We start from the raw sequence: 16078 nt of genomic DNA, 5'->3' as shown, positions 1-16078 counted from the left end.
AACTAAAGGAGGGGAGCCAAGTAGGACAGACATGGGGAGGGGGAAGAGGGGTACCCAAAGTTTAGCTGGGGCCCTAAGAGGAGACACTGGAACCCTGCTGGAAAAGGGAATCTGGGGAGGGCACTCCAGACAGATAGAGGGGACTTAGGAATTGGAAGGCAAAGGAAGGGGGGGTAGAAAGATATGATATGCTAATAAAGTTCAGCCTGGGGCAAAGAAATTAAGGGCTGGAGGGGTTGCTGGGAACTGGAAAAGCAGGCAAGTCTGGGGCTGAAAAAAGGCTGGAGAGTCCCTTGGGTACCGGTTCAGGGGGCGAGGGGCCAGGGGCCAGGGGGTGGACCAAGTCTCATTTCCCCAATGTAGGTCTGGGCCGGGGGGTCCCACTGCAAAGAGCAAAGGAAAAGTTTGTAAGTCAGTCAGCCTCTGCCTCTCTACCTCTCCAGATAGCGTCTTAAGCGAGGGCCAAGCTCTCAAACTGGATTAGTGGGAGGTCACATTCTTTCCTAAGAGAACTGTCAAAGCACCTGAACTTGTCTAGATAAACCATGAAACAAGCTACTGTCACAGGTTCTAACGGTGACAGTATAAAAACGCCATTTCATTAAGGTAAAAAAATGTTACCTCTACTAGGCGGGCTCTCTCTCTAAACAAACCCTCAAACACATCTTAGTCACACTCTGTCCTCATTAGGAATCAAGGCCAGTTTTCTAGGATAAACATGTTGCCTCTTCCTGAAACATCAGTTTTACCAGTCCAAGGGAAAAACATTTTAAAACATGAATTTGAATACGGATAAACGTGGTCTAGATTTAAAACTCAAATACATTTTACACAACAAAAGTTGGGGTTTGGCTCCTTCAGAGTCTGCTACTGTAGGTTATGTGTGCCACTGGGGGTAGGTTTTACAGCACTTGGGTGGAAACACTGTGAGTTTTAAGGCAGGTCTTGGGTGGGGGACGCCCTAGGGGTCGCAGGCTCTGCGCTGGGAAGGGCAGCTGATTCTCGAGGGTCCGCAGCCTGGGTCGGCCCTGGAGAGGTGCTCGGCCTCGGCGCGCGGCACTTGGGATGGATTCGCAGAGGCTGTGCCGGCCGGGAGCCGGGGAGCCCCCCTCCCTCCGCTGCCCAGTGGGGCTGGAGGGGGGAAGTGTGGCAATCGGTCGGGCAGAGAGAATTGGGGGCCGCAGCCGGGCGGAGGTCGAGGACCTCAGTTGGCGGCAGGCGGAGTGGTGCAGCGGCCCGACCGCTCCGCGCCCCGATCCCCGGGCACCTCGCGGGTCTGTCCCAGGGTGCCCGGGACTACAGCGCACCTCTAACGGAGAGACTGGGAGAGTCCCCACACTGCCCGCCCTCATCGGGGACTTCTCCCCCAGTGCGGTGATTCTACTGGGCTAGGCCGCCGGCCAGGCGCCGCGAGGGCTCGGGTCCTCGCCTCGGGCTCCGCCGCCCGCCCGGGCCGCGGGCCGGGAAGGGGGCGGTGGCAGGCGGCGGGGGCTGGGCGCGGCTGTCCCGCGCCGAGGCCCCGCCCGCCGCCCGCCCTCCTTTCCCCTTTCGTCGCCGGGCCGCAGGCCCACGCCCAGTCTCCCGGCTCCTGTGTTGCTCGCGGCCTTTCTTTCCCGGGCTGCCTGGGCTCGCTCTCAGCTCGGCTAGGCTCGGCGGGCGGGGGGAGGAGGAGGGAGGAGGGAGGAGGGAGGGAGCGGGCAGGCGGGCGGGCGGAAGGGGGAGGAGGGAGGGAGCTGGCAGGCGGGCGGGCGGGCGGAAGGGGGAGGAGAGGAGTGAGCGGAGCCAGTCCGGAGGGGGCCCGGAGCTCGGACGAGAGGAGAGACGGAGCAGCGGCTCCCGGCCCGGCCAGCTCCGCGACGCCGCTGTCACCGCCGCCGCCGCCCCCGCCGCCGAGTGAGTCGGGACGGCCTCCCGGGACCCCGAGGCGCCGCGCGCAGGGGTGGGGCGGGACGCGGCGCGGAAAAAGTTGGGAGAACTGGGGGCCCACGAGGACGCGGCTCCACGGACAGGGCCGGCGGGGAAGGCAGCGGGCCGAGGAGGGGAGAGGGGCCCGGGCGCGGGGCGCCGCAGCTGGCTCGGGGCCTCTGCCGGGCGCGCTCATGGCGGCGGGCCTGGGGGAGGGCGGGCCGGAGCGCCTCGCGGGAGCGGCCGGGCCCCCAGCGCCGTCCGAGGGCAGGCTGGCCGTGCGCCTGGGCGTCCCCGGGCGCGCCGCCCCGAGCCCGGAGGAGCCCTCCTGGGCAACAGGTAGGGGCCGGGAGGTGGGGACGCGGGGCTGCTCGCGGACAGCCGAGCCCCAGGCGCCCCTTTGTCGTGGAGTAGGCAGCTCCGGTGACCACTTGCATGAGAGCCCCCTGCCTGGCTGCGGGCCCGCGGCGTGGCCCCTGGCCCGGAGGGTCCCGTGGCTATAGAGTGGGAGGAGAGTGGAGGGTCTTGCTTTTTCTTACCGGTTCACTGTGCCCACTCCGGGAGGGAGGTCAGAGCGTCCATGTGCTTAACGGGAAACAGGAAGGTGCGGCTCTGAGTGTCTATCCCGGCCCCCCAAGGCTAAGGCTCTTATACCGTTATGGGGTGTGTGGGGCTGCGGTCGGGGGGAGCTGCTGGTGAAACTGGTTTTCTGGGCCTCACCTCCTGGCTAATTTTTGGCCCGGAAGCTCTCTGGTGAGTAGGTTAATTGCATGTGTGTGATTATAGTCTTTGGCCTCAGCTTAGGGGTTCACTTCCCAAGCCAGGTTCTTGGCATCAAAATCTGGTCTGTCACCTGAGTAGCCAGGTCCAGGAAGCAGGGGGTTCTGAGGATCCTGAGCAATGGATTGAGCCCCTCTTTGCAGAGAATTGAATCAGGGAAGGCTTCCAGCAGGCGATCACTCCCTCCCACATCTGTGTTGGAAGGGTTGCTGTCCCGTACCAGAGTCGAGGTGACTGGGCCCGATGTGGGTGGCTGACAGTGCTTGTGATGGGACTCCTAAGGGTAAGGGCTTGTCTGCAGCCTCCTCCCGCTGGGCCTGGCCCTAACCATACAGTGACCTGCACACCCTCTGTTTTGAAGAGAGAGAGTTCCTTGTCTGCCGTGATACCCCACAATCCACTCCCTTCACTGGGGCCTCTGGCCAGCTTTCCCCCTGGGAAGGAGGGCCACTTTCCCCTGTCACTAACCACAGGCTGGCTGATCCTTTACTGTGCCTTCTGCACACACCCCCTCCCACCTCCCATCTTCCTCTTCCACCTGCCCCTGGGGGCTGTAGTCCCATGCAGTATTTGGGTGTGTTGGGGCCTCTAGTGGGGCAGCCCAGAAAAACGAAAATTTTGGGACCTATACTGCAGCCTGGAGCAATGACACACCTCTTCTTGGCTTCATCCATTGCTCACTGCCTTCTAGTTCATGACCTGCTGTCGCTCCCTGAAAAAGTTTTCAACAAGGAGGACTATTCAGGTCCTCTTTCACTTCTTTTTTGTAGTCCCTCAGGCTTCAGTGGAAGCTGGGAGTCTGTGGGACCCTCTCTTTGTCACTCTCTCTTCCCTTACTTACTGATCCTGTTATATTTTCCTCAATTATTCCTCCAACCTGAGAGCTGCTGGGACCGTTATCCCATTGAGTCTGTGAAATCCCTTCGTCCCAGACTCAAACTTCTGCCCTCCTAGCCAGCTGGGTCTACAAGCCCCCATGGGGACTTTCTGCCCCTTTTCATCCATTGGTGAGGGTCTGGGATGGGTCAGTCAGAGTTGGGGCAAAAGTTGGGGGCTGGGCGGAGCCCTGTTCAAGTTGCTGGTAATCCAGTGCCCACGAAATCCCCGCTCTGGTGGCCCCTCTCCAGCCTGTGCCTCAGAAAGTGGTGTCTGGGTCTCTGGGGCAGAATGTGTGTCTGTGAGAGAGAGAGAGACAGAGACACATACACACACACCCTATTGTCTTGTCGTGTGTGTGGGAGTAAATTCTATAAGTGGAAAAATATCTATAGGTGTGATTTTCTCCACCAGGAGATTAAGTAACGTGACCCAGAAAAGCAGGGTTGTCTCCCTATCCTGAGGGAACATCCCCTTTTCTTGACCCAGCTTTTTGTTTGTGGGATCCCTTTACTTGGCTGGGTGTGCCAGGGATGCCACTGGGAGCAGACTGATTGGTTCTGTGGGGAAGTGTAAATGAGGCCGGCTGGGAGCCCCTGTTGTCTTCCCTTCCCCCTCACATGGAGTCAGAAGTCCTGACCCTGCTGAATCTGGTGCCTCTCCCTGCTGGGCTAGGCCCTGGGGGGTGACGGGCAGGGCTGGGGCAGTCGCTCCTCTGCTAATGGAAGTACTGGGTGGCAAGGGAGGGCTATGGTCACAGACAGCCTGAAACCCAGGTGTGAGAGAGCCCTCGTTCAGAATCTGCCTCTCTGAACTCCTGACACATCATGCCCTCCTGCTCACACCATCTTACACTCTCCTTGCTTGGAGCAGGAAGGGGACAGGTGCTGTCTTGTGCTGGGGTTGAGATCTTGTCCAGGCGCTTGCCCTTGACCTCTCTCTGACCCTCTGCCTACTTCCCCAGCTCCTCACCTTCTTTGTAGGGATCAGACTGGCATAAGACATTCCTGGACCCCAGGAATCAGGGAGAGGGGCTCCACTCATACCCTCCAGGACCCCAGCCAGCCCTCTGAATCTTTAATCCTCAAAATATCTGTGATGAGAGAAACTTCCCTGCCGGTTTCCACTGACCGAAAACCGGGTCAGGGATGGGACCCAATTTCTAGGCCTGACAGTGCCCTTGGCTTTAAACCTCAATGCAGGAGAAGTTGGGCTCCAAGAGATATAGCAGTGAGGTGACTGGGGCAGGTCTATTTCCTCACCTCCAATCAAGCTAAGCAAAAAAGTTGGAAAAGAAGAGCCAGAGGTGTGCCACCACATCTAGGCATTCTGCCTTGTCCCTTCTCGACTAAATTTTTTACAACTTCTCTCCAGGAGAAGGGTGTGTGTGCGCACGCCTGGTTGCGTGGGGAGAGTTCTACTGTGGATAATTGTGTTTTAATTTTGTTCAGTTCAAAAGGCTTCCATCTCTTTAACTAATTAAGTATTTCTTCTGGCTGAGGTGGAGGGGGAAGGGGCAGTACCCTCAGGAGCTGAGGCCTGGAATGTGTGTGTGTGTGTGTGTGTGTGTGTGTGTGTGTGTGTGTGTGTTGCTGGGGGCGGGTGGAGCTGAAGCTCCTTTACTGTCAGTGCTGACCTCCGAGAGAGCAGTGACCAGTAGTGGGGACAAGAGGGTAAAGTCCTTGAGCTGGAATACAGACCCGTGACAGGCTGAGAGGGATTTCGCAAGTGCTTCTGTGGTGGGTGGGGGCGGAGCCGTCGGAGGAGCAGCCCAGCTCAGCTGTGATATGATCAGCCTTCAGCTGGAGAGCGGCACCAATTGGTCTCCAGTTCACAGCAGAGAACAATCTCCCAACTCTCCTTCCTCCCTGACACCTTCCTTCTGTGTCAGCTTTTAGTCTCAAGGCCAGCCTGGATACCGCCCACCGAGCCTCCCTCCTGGGAGGACGAGGGGTCGGGAGCCTGGCAGATTTGCCCTTGTCATCCTACTGGGTTCACTGCTGAGTCCCAGGACTGCCAGGTGTTGTGTGGTCCCAGCATCACTGTCTCTTCAGGATCATCTAGCTGCTTCTCTCAGCTCCAAGCAGCTGCTGTCCCCGCTTGGGCCCCAGATCATTCCCTTCTTCATTCAGGTATTCAAGTAGTCACTAACACCCTGTAGATCCTTTCTCTTTCAGTGGAGGAAAGGGGGGAGGCGGGGGAAAGCAGCAGCTCTTTCCTAGCTGAGGGTATCTGTGATGGGTGTTCCCCACGCAGACTAGTATTTTATTTCTAGATGAGCCTTAATAAGAAATAGCTCCTAATTCTACCAGCTGTCTTAGTCTGCTGTCTCGACTCTCTGTCCCCCAATTCCTGACTCCCTGAAGCCTTGTCTTCATTTTGTTTCTGAGGATAGGCTTCAGATAGGGCTCTTCTGCCTTATGTTTAGGAACTGGATGGCTTGGCATGGGGTATTAATCTTGTGTGCAATATTTTGATGTCCATTGATTGTCCTGGAGCTCAGCATTCTTTGGGAGCATAATTTTGCTTTACTCAGGCCTCTTAATTTTCCCTAGGACCTGCTGCCTCAGTGGGTTATAGGGAAGGAGGAGGAAGGGTTTGCCCCAACCCTGCAATCCTTTCTTGGGCTTCCCTGGCAAGGAAGCTTCCAGTTATGGGTTGCTTGGGGGCACTAGGGGGAGGCTGGAGAGTGCGGGGAAGGGAGGATGCCTCTGACTTTAGTTAAGATTGTTGGCTACAGCTTCTAGGGCCAGATCCCGCCTGTCCTCCACGTGAGGATAGCAAAATGATGGAGAGACCCCAAGATTCTTAAGTCTAGGGAATCAGGACTTCTACGGGGTAACACCTTAGCATCACCTTTGGTTGATGTGCATAGTAAATGTTAGAACTGGAAAGCCACCATATTTCGGATGGGGAAACTGATTTGTCCACATGGCCAGGACCAAAACCCAGGGCTTGAGTCTTTGCCCCTGCTCTTTCTGTTAACACTGAAAATTTTCATCTGTCTCTTCTTGCACTGCTGCCTGCTTTGATGGCCTCTACCTTCCCCTTCCTCACTCAGGATGCTCCAGACCTTATATGACTACTTCTGGTGGGAACGGCTGTGGCTCCCTGTGAACTTGACCTGGGCTGATCTAGAAGACCGAGATGGACGTGTCTACGCCAAAGCCTCAGACCTCTATATCACTCTACCCCTGGCCTTGCTCTTCCTCATCATTCGATACTTCTTTGAGCTGTGAGCATACCAACATACCCCTATGCCTTCCCTGGCTGCCAGCCACACAGTTTCTTGTACTTCAAGTTTGTCTCTTGCTGTTTAATTGGTCCTGGACCCTGGTGTTCTCACCACCCAGGTCCCTGCCTACTGTGTGCCCCCCACTGAAGGCAGCATTGTCTTTCTGAGGGCTCAGCACCCGCAGGCCCTTTCCTTCAATGGTTATTTGTTCTCACCCTCCACCCGCCTGGTCGCTAGTGAACACAGGCAGCTTTGTCAGCTATGGGCAGCCCAAGGCAGCCAGAGAGGGGGTTGCCGGGAAACTGAGGCCCAGGATAAAGTTGTCTGAGCTTGCAGTCCCACCCCGCCAGCCCCCTAGCTTAGGGGCTACCAGGAGACTGAGGTGCTTCAAGAGAGCCCGACGGTCCTCAGTCATATCCCTTCCCCAGTTACGTGGCTACACCACTGGCTGCCCTCCTGAATGTAAAAGAGAAAACTCGGCTGCGGGCACCTCTCAACCCCACTTTGGAGCATTTCTACCTGACCAGTGGCAAGCAGCCCAAACAGGTATGAGCTGCAGACCCTGTTCTGGGAGTTAAGAGTTCTGGTGGGGAGTGAGGAGGAGATAGGGTTGGGATGCCAGCTCTGGTGGCGGAAGAGATGGGAAGGCAGTGGGGGCAACTTGGGTCATTACTGGCAGAGGGTGGGGTGCTGCTGAGTTCTGAAGCGGAGTGTAATGGGCTTCTTCACTACACTCAGGCAGAGGTAGAGCTTCTGTCACGGCAGAGCGGGCTCTCTGGCCGCCAGGTAGAGCGCTGGTTCCGCCGCCGCCGCAACCAGGACCGGCCCAGTCTCCTCAAGAAGTTCCGAGAAGCAAGGTAGGGGAGGTTGGAGCAAGAGAAACTGGGCGGCAGAGGAAGGTCTGATGTATTTTGCTGGGAGGGGTGGGTCATAGCTGTATGCAGGGAGATTATACCCGGCTGAGGAGGGAAATTTGGTTATTAATATCCGTGAGAGGGTATCTGGAGGGAGATACTTGGGGGTTGGTTGGAGGGCTGTGCCATTCTCCCACCCCTCTCTCCTAGCTATTTCTGCTTCCTCTTCCAGCTGGAGATTCACGTTTTACCTGATTGCTTTCATTGCCGGCATGGCTGTCATCGTAGACGTGAGTGGGGATTCCTGGGAGGTGGGAGTAGATTCTCTGGCAAGGTGGGATGAGGCCACAGAATTTGGGTCCTTCCTCCTTTAACCTCTCACCATCTCTCTGCAGAAACCCTGGTTCTATGACATGAGGAAAGTTTGGGAGGGATATCCCATACAGGTACGAGATGGGTCCTGATTCCTTACACGGGGTGATTAAGAGAACCAGTGTAGGATAGGATTAGGACATACACATTCATGTGAAGAGACGATCTCGGAACATGTGACAGAAAGGACTGGAGTCATGGTGCTAAACATAACCTCGGGTTCTGGGAGGGCTGGGTTTGGAGAGGTGAGACCCTTGAGTCCAGTTGCTCTGGGGTCCCTTACCTTCCTCTTTTCTCTCCCCTCTCCCAGAGCCTCATCCCTTCCCAGTATTGGTACTACATGATTGAACTGTCTTTCTACTGGTCCCTGCTCTTCAGCATTGCTTCTGATGTCAAGCGAAAGGTGGGTCAAGGGGCTGTGCCATTAAGCCTAGGAGCCAAAATGAAGCCCTGGGATGAATAGCCTCCCCTTTGACTTCTGGGTGCTTTGGATGGAGTTGTGGGATAAGTAGAATTAAAGGTGAGGGGGAGGAAGAATGGAGGCTAGGGACCAGGAAGAGGTCCTCTGGAGGCTGCATCTTTTCTACAGGATTTCAAGGAACAGATCATCCACCACGTGGCCACCATCATCCTCATTAGCTTCTCCTGGTTTGCCAGTTACGTCCGAGCAGGGACTCTTATCATGGCTCTGCATGACTCTTCTGACTACCTGTTAGAGGTCAGGATTTCTGGGCATTTCTTCAAGCCTAGAGACCCTGGTGCAGGTTCTTCTGTCCCTCTATCCATTTTCGGTGGGGTGGGGGTGGGGGGGTAGTGGTTGGGGGGGGTGGATGTTCCTGGGATCAAGAAGCTGGGGGCACAGAGCCAGTGTGGTAACTGGGGCGTACATATGAACGTATACGGGAGAGTCGGGAGCTCATGATGGATGGGGGCTATCTACACAGTCAGCCAAGATGTTTAACTATGCGGGATGGAAAAACACCTGCAACAACATCTTCATCGTCTTCGCCATTGTCTTCATCATCACCCGACTGGTCATCCTGCCGTTCTGGTGAGTAGGAGGCCACACTATAGTCCTGTTTTCAAGAAATCAGGAGTCTCCCCGCTCCGCACCCACATTTTCAATCCTCCATCTTAACCCCTTCTTTTCTGTGTTCACAGTTCTTGTCTCTCCCTTTTCATCCCAAGGATCCTGCACTGCACCCTGGTGTACCCACTGGAGCTCTATCCTGCCTTCTTTGGCTATTACTTCTTCAATTTCATGATGGGAGTGCTACAGCTGCTGCATATCTTCTGGGCCTACCTCATTTTGCGCATGGCCCACAAGTTCATAACTGGAAAGGTGAAGCTTCTGTCCCCATTGTGTAGGCCCTACTCCCCTCAACTCTAGTACTGCCCAAATTCCCTTCCCGTATCAGCAACCCTCTAAAAACTACTGTGGGGCCCTGGGTGTAGCTGGAAAAAGCCTACGGAGAGAGGCAGTCCTTAGGGGTTTGTAACCCTTCCCATCCCTTTCCACAGCTGGTAGAAGATGAACGCAGTGACCGGGAAGAAACGGAGAGCTCAGAGGGGGAGGAGGCTGCAGCTGGGGGAGGAGCAAAGAGCCGGCCCCTAGCCAACGGCCACCCCATCCTCAATAACAACCATTGTAAGAATGACTGAACCGTTGTCCCTGCTGCCCCTCAGATTAAAGCATAAAGCCAAGGAACTACCCCACTCTCCCCACAGGGTCGCCTGAAGTTCTGGGGAGAAAGGAGAAAGCAAGAGGAGGGTGTTCTCTGTGCCCCCACCCCTGCTGCTTTTTCACCCAGTTGCCTTTAAACCAAATGCTAACCAGCCTATCCCCAGGGAAGGGGAGGCTGGTTATATCCTTATTAGAGGGGGGGATGGTCTTATTTTCCTCTCTACTTTCCAAGTTGTCCTTTCTATTGCTTTCGAGACCTTTCCTCAGCTCCGGGGGTGGGTGTCACAACTCACATTCCTTATTCTTCAGAATCTGGCCCTAGCTGTCTGCCTTTGACTCCCGGACCTCCAGAGCCAGGGTCGTGCCTTACTGTCCCACCCGTGGGCCTCATTCTGCCAAAGTTGGACCAAGGCTCACCTTTCTAATCTCCCTAACTTGGACCAGAAACCAAAGCTGAGCTTTTAACTTTTTCCCTCCTAAGATACAAATGAACTGAGCGTAGGAGGGTGCACATGACCCTTATCCTACCTCTGCCAAAAAGTGGGGGCCACAATGGGGACTGTTCAGACAGTCTTTTGTTACTTCTCTGCCAGCTGTCCCTGTAGTCACAGGTCCAAGACCTTACTGCCTCCTTTCTCTGGCCTCTTTCCCTAGGCTAGCTGGTTTGGAATAGAATGGCAACTAGTTCTAATTTTTATTTATTAAACATTTGGGGTTTTGGTTTTAAAGCCAGAATTACAGCTAGCACCTGGCATTTCAGCAGAGGGACCACTTCAGACCAAAATGTACTGTTAATGGTTTTTTTAATTAAAATATATTAAAGATTAAGTAAAACATGGCAACAAGTGTTTGAGACTCTTAAGAACTGAGAAGAGGGATCAACTAAATAAACTAAGGTAGTCTTCCTCATGCCTTCCTCACAGTTATGTAACATTTAAAAATTTCAGATGGCAAGTAAGAAAAAGCAAAAGTAGAGAAAGGTCAAGATTAATGACAGCTGCCCACTGGGAAGGATGGGGGCAAAACAGATCTTTCATCAAAAGACCCAGAATTGGGAGCTGAGGGAGAGAAATCAAATCACAATCTTAGTTTTAACATCTTGTTAAAAGACTTTCAAGAAACAATACAAACCAGGGATAATAAAATACACAGCCCTCATTCTAGGAATAAAGTCTGTTAGAAGCATGAACACGTGAACAAATGTAGGATGGGAGGGGTGAGCAACAGGAGGACTGAAGGGATGTCAGGCCCAGGTTAGAGTGGTGACGTCTCCCACCTCTATGCCTCAGGAGGTGGGGGAGGGGCCCTGCCTGCTAGCACCACAGTGGAAGGGATCTCCTGATCCAGAACCCCCATTTCTATCTACTAGGAGCTGGGGGAGTAGCCAGACTAGAGACTTGGGGGTCAGAATTCATCAGTCAGGAAGACCCAGTTCCTGAGGAAAGGGCAGTTCAGGAAGGGTTGGGAAGGTTAGGAAGAAGGCTGTCCTCTAAAGAAGACGCCCTCTGCATTCGATGGCCCCACAGCAGCAAAGCAGCTCCTTGCCCTCCACGCTGCCCACCTCGTAGTTGTAGTCCCAGGTGAGTTCTGTCCCAGCCCGGATTCTCCTGAAGAGGAAGAAAAGGAAGGAGTGTGGTGAAACAGCAGATAACCCAGGCACCTGGGGTGACTGAGCATGCAGGTGGCGCTGGATCACAGATGGAGGAGCGGCCCTTCAAATTTCTGTAGTCCTTGCCCCTCCCCAACCTTGGGCTTCTTTTCCTACCCAACCATCCCCTTCCCTGACTCCCTCTTACTTGCTGGCAAAGAAGGCCACCCACGGGAAGCGAAGATCGTGAGTATCCACGAAGACATTCTGGACAAACAGGTTGGGGCTGCAGCTGTGCTATAGGGTTAAGGACAGATTCAAATAAGAACTAAGGAAACAGAATCTGGCTTTGTGGGGTGAGTGAGAGTTGGATGAAAACAATGCCATTTGATCCTCCCCATCACAACAGAGAAGTTTTGAAAGATCCTTTGAGATCAAGAATTTATAACAAGAAAAGGTGGGTTTATATAGTTGTGTTAGAAGAACTAGAAATGTGAGGACCGTGGGATTATCAGCACATACAGGTGAGGGAAAGGGGTCTCACGTTGAGGTAGCGGCCCAGGTTGCCTTCAAGCTTGGCATCGATGATGTAGCAAGACTCCTCCCCATCGTAGAACTGGCGTGTGTTCTTACGAACAGGTGCACTCTCCCCCTTTTCCACGGATGCCATGTTGGTTGATTTAATGGCAATCCCATGGGTTGATTTAAGAGCAAAACCCCGGGTTGATTTTACTGCCACTTGGCGCTTCATTGGACCTGGACAGGAAGGAGAATGGGGTTAGGCCTGTCCTGCCTCATGACTGGACATTCTACTTCCATTTTTATCCCACCCAGGGCAGCTCAGGAATACCAATAAGCTGGGACTCTGAGGCAAAGAGCCTAGGTGGCATTTTTTTCAAGCAGGATTAGATCTGCTGGATAAAGGAGCTGAGGGAAAAGAGTAGGGAACTGGGAAGAAGAGAGGGAAGGGATGTGTCAAACATTGATATTAACAGTTTAGGTGGGAGTCAGGGAGTCCTCCCAGAGATGCTTCAACTCTCAGGATCTGAATTTTCCCTCCAACTGGTTCTTTCCTACTACCCCCCAAATTCTTCCAGACTACCAGACATGTTCTTCTTGTCCTCAAAGTCATCGCCTTCAGAGCCAGAGGAGATGGTCTGGATATCATCACTGTCAACGGCTGTGGCTGAAGTCTGACCAGCAGTGGGCTTTCGGCTGGTCCCACTTTCCCCCTCACTTTCTGTGCTGCTGGACAGTGTCAGGATGTCCTGGGGAAGCGGAAGGGTGAAAAGAAGGAATAAGGGTAAATGGAGAGGGCCCTTTTGAATCCCTGCTCTTACCTATGGTTACGCAGAAAGGGGCTCAGACTATAGCAAGATTAGATGCTGGGTGAAGGAAAATGAGGCAGGAAGTCAAGGCAGAGAAATAAGATATGTAACAGTAATTATGGTGACAGACTTGATGAGGTGAGAATGTTCCTTTACTCAGACTCTGAATAAAACAGAAGGCTGGGTAAGGTACAGCTTGAGAAAGGTCACTTACGTCAGGGTTTGACTGAGCAGAGGCCATGAGTCGTCGGCTCTGATGCATGCTAGTCTTACTTGGTGGGCGGCGAAGTCCTTCAGCCTTCACGGGACAAGGATTGTAACCATAATTTCGAGAGCTTTCAGTAACTCTGATGGGAGAGGAAGACATGAGAGGGGTCAGGTTGCTGGCTGTTTCTTAGGCTACTTCTGTAGGCTTTAGAGAAGGTAGACTTGGAAAAAGGTCAAAGAGAGAGGCACTTACATTGACATCTTGTTTCGGTCATCAGGGTCCTGGAAAAGAGAGCAAGTGAAGGGTTAAATGTTTTCATGGTCCTGGATAACACCCAACGATGACAGACTTCACCTCAAATGACCTCCAAAGACATTAGCCAGTAAGAGGTACACTATCTAAAGTGGGGTGTGTGTGAAGAAATTACTCTGCAAGTTAAGAGTAACAATCATTCTCATCAGAAAGCCCCCCTGGGAGGGGTCTTTAACCCTTCCCAACAATAGGGCATTAATGTACACAGAAAACACCATGGGCAGAATCTTACGAGGACAAGGGACAGTTCACCACCTGTAATGTGCTAAATTTCAACATCATTAAAAATACATGTAAGATCAATTCTTGTAAGATCATTCTACTATACAATTCACGTAAGATCATTCTACTGTAATAAAAGAAAGCAATGATGTAGATAACTTGAAATAGCAATTAAAAAAATTACTTATAAACGCTTCACTTTGGAATAAATCAGATACTTTCCCCCCAGCAGGCTGATTTTAAAATAATTTGGTTCTTTAAACCAACACTAGGAATGTATTAGGGGTAGGTTAATCAGATTTGCCACAGAAATATCCATCAAGTAAATGATCTGCATGTGAAGACTCATGAGGGAATTCCCTGGCAGTCCAGTGGTTAGAACTCCACGCTTCCACTGCAGGGGGCACAGGTTTGATATCTGGTCAGAGAACTAAGATCCCGCAAGCCGCGTGGCACGGCCAAAAAAAAAAAAAAAAGACTCATGGTGAGACTACATTGTTACCACAAAGAAGTTACACAAAAGCCACAATTCTCAAGAGTTTCCTGCCACTGCTTACCTCTTTCTTGGGCTGCTTGATGTCTCCCTCATCCTTGAAGCCCAGCCCTGAGGTGGAAGCCTTCTCAGCCTCCCCTCTGCCTCCCCCAGCGTGACCTTCCCCACCTTCACTAGTTTTGAAGGATGAACGGCTATCAGAGTCAGCAAAGCCACCTTCACTGACACTATTGCAGCTCAACCACGAGGCCACTTTGTTCTTGGGTGTCTCTTCAGAGGAAGGTGGATTGCAGCCACCTACAGGGATCGACGGAGGGACAGGAACACGTGGGGGCCCAAGGTCTGGGGGGCGAGAGTCCTTGGAAGGCATCTCAGACAATCCATTCTCCTTCTGGCCCCGGGTCTGCCGCCGGGTAGCATAGCTGCGCCACACCGAGCTGGTGCTGAAGTCCTCATCCTTACAGAAGTTATCATCTGAGCTATCGTCATTGGACTCTTCGGGGTCCTCTGTACCGCTGTTGCCATCTTCCTGGTCCTTCAAGTCTACACCACTGCTGTCAGAGGAACAGGGGGCATCACTCTCATATCCTTCCTTGAAGTTCTCCACACTCTCGATATGGTCCAGATTGGCAAAATACTCATCACCCATTTCCAGGCCCTCCTTGTCGGCAAAGTCATCTGTCAGGATTTTGCCTGGGAATGAAGAGAAAGACCCTCTAGGGTTATGAGGTGCTTTTAGAAAGAATAAAGTTCATTCCATCAATATCCAGCCCACCAGCAAAGAGAGTCAAATCGCCTCCATTATGGTGTCTCGTTTCTCTTTGATGATACCTCCTTCTTAGTGTCTTAACTATGAGAGTAAAGGGAACTTACTATAGTTTTAAATCTTGCCCTTTCTGCCATCCCATTCTTCCTCTTTACTTTGTTTACCAAAAGAGAGTTCTTCAGTTATGCTAAATCTCTGGGTGGAGTGGAGTGATGTGGGAAAAAATGACACACTGGACTCTACTATCATGTCTCTCTGCTGAAACATCATGTCCACAATTTCATCCCTTTTTGTTCTCATCCTCCTGAAGCACTTTTGTCCCTTCTTGATCCACCCAGACAGGCACATCGCTCATGTTCTTTATAGAAGAAAATCCTGGCTTCCCCTCCCCCAGTTCACATGTTAAGCATTCTTAAGTTCAACTTGTCTATGATTCAATGTCCCACCATGTCCTAACCCCAGAAAGCAACCCTTTCATTTCATCACCAACCTGCATAAATACAGACAAAGGAGCCTTTGGCAATGTCATCCAAGCAGCGGATACCCCAGCCCTTGTTCTGGGTCTTGAAGAGCTGCAGTCGAACCTGCAGTCCATGCTGCACCAACCGGTTTGTGCACATGTTTGGGTCACATTTGCAGCGTTTGTTACACTCATAAACTCTGGGAGGAGGTCACAATAAAATCAATCATAACATGATCACTAGAGCATCCATTACATCCACAGAACTTTTACAATTTTTAAGGTGTCATCGTTTATCAGGTAATGATCTAAGTGAGCAGACTTACTGAACTGTCTATGCTCTTTGATTCATTTGGGAATATAGCCCAAAGAAATAACTCAGAAGGGGGAAAAGTGACTGATACAGATATTTATAGCACTACAGATAGTAACAGTGAATGACAGAATGCCTAACAACTGGAGAAAAGCTAAGCAAACTATGAGGTGAATATGGATTCAGAGCCATTAAAATAAGTCAATTTGTAGAAATAGATACATAAAATAAACACATTTAAGGGACTTCCCTGGTGGTCCAGTGGTTAAGAATCCACCTTACAATGCAGGGAACGCAGGTTCGATCCCTGGTTAGGGAACTAAGATCCCACATGCTGCGGGGCAACTAAGCCTGCGCACCACAACTACTGAGCTCGCGCACCTCAACTAGAGCTCATGTGCCACCAACTACAGAGCCCATGCGCCCTGGAGCCTGTGTGCCACAACTAGAGAAAGAAAAAAGCCCTGCACACCACAACTAGAGAGAAGTCTATGTGCTGCTACAAAGAGCCCATGCGCTGCAACTAAGACCCGATGCAGCCAAAAATAAATGAAAATAAATAAATCTTAAAAAAAAAAAGAAACAAAACATCTTTGTTAGGTCCCTTAAAACCCCACCGGGGTTGGGAAGGTATTAGCGCTCATATCCTCTGTTTAGAGCTGATAAAACAGGATCAGCTTGG

General features: G+C 52.4%; 2 protein-coding genes across 6 annotated transcripts in view; one reads left to right on the top strand and one right to left on the bottom strand.

Annotated features, from left to right (window-relative positions):
- Positions 1 to 1754: 1754 nt before the first annotated feature.
- Positions 1755 to 10551, top strand: CERS2 (ceramide synthase 2). The gene is made up of 11 exons (XM_068540738.1): positions 1755 to 1893; positions 6623 to 6796; positions 7225 to 7342; positions 7535 to 7653; positions 7883 to 7940; positions 8046 to 8096; positions 8333 to 8425; positions 8612 to 8740; positions 8967 to 9073; positions 9211 to 9364; positions 9544 to 10551. Exons 2-11 carry the CDS (start codon positions 6624 to 6626, stop codon positions 9682 to 9684), a joined length of 1143 nt encoding a protein of 380 aa, XP_068396839.1. The 5' UTR covers positions 1755 to 1893; position 6623; the 3' UTR covers positions 9685 to 10551.
- Positions 10552 to 10568: 17 nt separating this feature from the next.
- The window catches only part of SETDB1 (SET domain bifurcated histone lysine methyltransferase 1), a 30170-nt gene continuing 24660 nt past the window's right edge, over positions 10569 to 16078 (bottom strand). For 3 of the 5 annotated variants that reach the window (XM_068540734.1, XM_068540737.1, XM_068540733.1), the window contains 8 exons: positions 15114 to 15283; positions 13922 to 14550; positions 13083 to 13111; positions 12837 to 12969; positions 12397 to 12562; positions 11839 to 12050; positions 11503 to 11591; positions 10569 to 11313 (listed from right to left, as the gene is read on the bottom strand). In XM_068540734.1, the coding sequence (XP_068396835.1) occupies positions 11196 to 11313; positions 11503 to 11591; positions 11839 to 12050; positions 12397 to 12562; positions 12837 to 12969; positions 13083 to 13111; positions 13922 to 14550; positions 15114 to 15283 (1546 nt within the window). In that variant the 3' untranslated portion in view covers positions 10569 to 11195. The remainder of the gene's footprint in view (positions 11314 to 11502; positions 11592 to 11838; positions 12051 to 12396; positions 12563 to 12836; positions 12970 to 13082; positions 13112 to 13921; positions 14551 to 15113; positions 15284 to 16078) is intronic. The other 2 variants (XM_068540732.1, XM_068540736.1) reach the window with 1 other exon arrangement.

The sequence above is a fragment of the Eschrichtius robustus genome, chromosome 3 (genome assembly GCF_028021215.1).
Source record: "Eschrichtius robustus isolate mEscRob2 chromosome 3, mEscRob2.pri, whole genome shotgun sequence".
NCBI lineage: Eukaryota > Metazoa > Chordata > Mammalia > Artiodactyla > Eschrichtiidae > Eschrichtius > Eschrichtius robustus.
This window is presented reverse-complemented; position numbering and strand designations above follow the sequence as displayed.

What these genes read in the sequence shown, in the direction of transcription:
- CERS2 (XM_068540738.1), top strand. Translation starts at nt 6,624, where the DNA reads ATGCTCCAGACCTTATATGACTACTTCTGGTGGGAACGGCTGTGGCTC. An exon ending in GTGGCAAGCAGCCCAAACAG is followed by an intron (nt 7,343 to 7,534) that starts GTATGAGCTGCA and finishes CACTACACTCAG; the next exon opens with GCAGAGGTAGAGCTTCTGTC. An exon ending in ACAAGTTCATAACTGGAAAG is followed by an intron (nt 9,365 to 9,543) that starts GTGAAGCTTCTG and finishes CCCTTTCCACAG; the next exon opens with CTGGTAGAAGATGAACGCAG.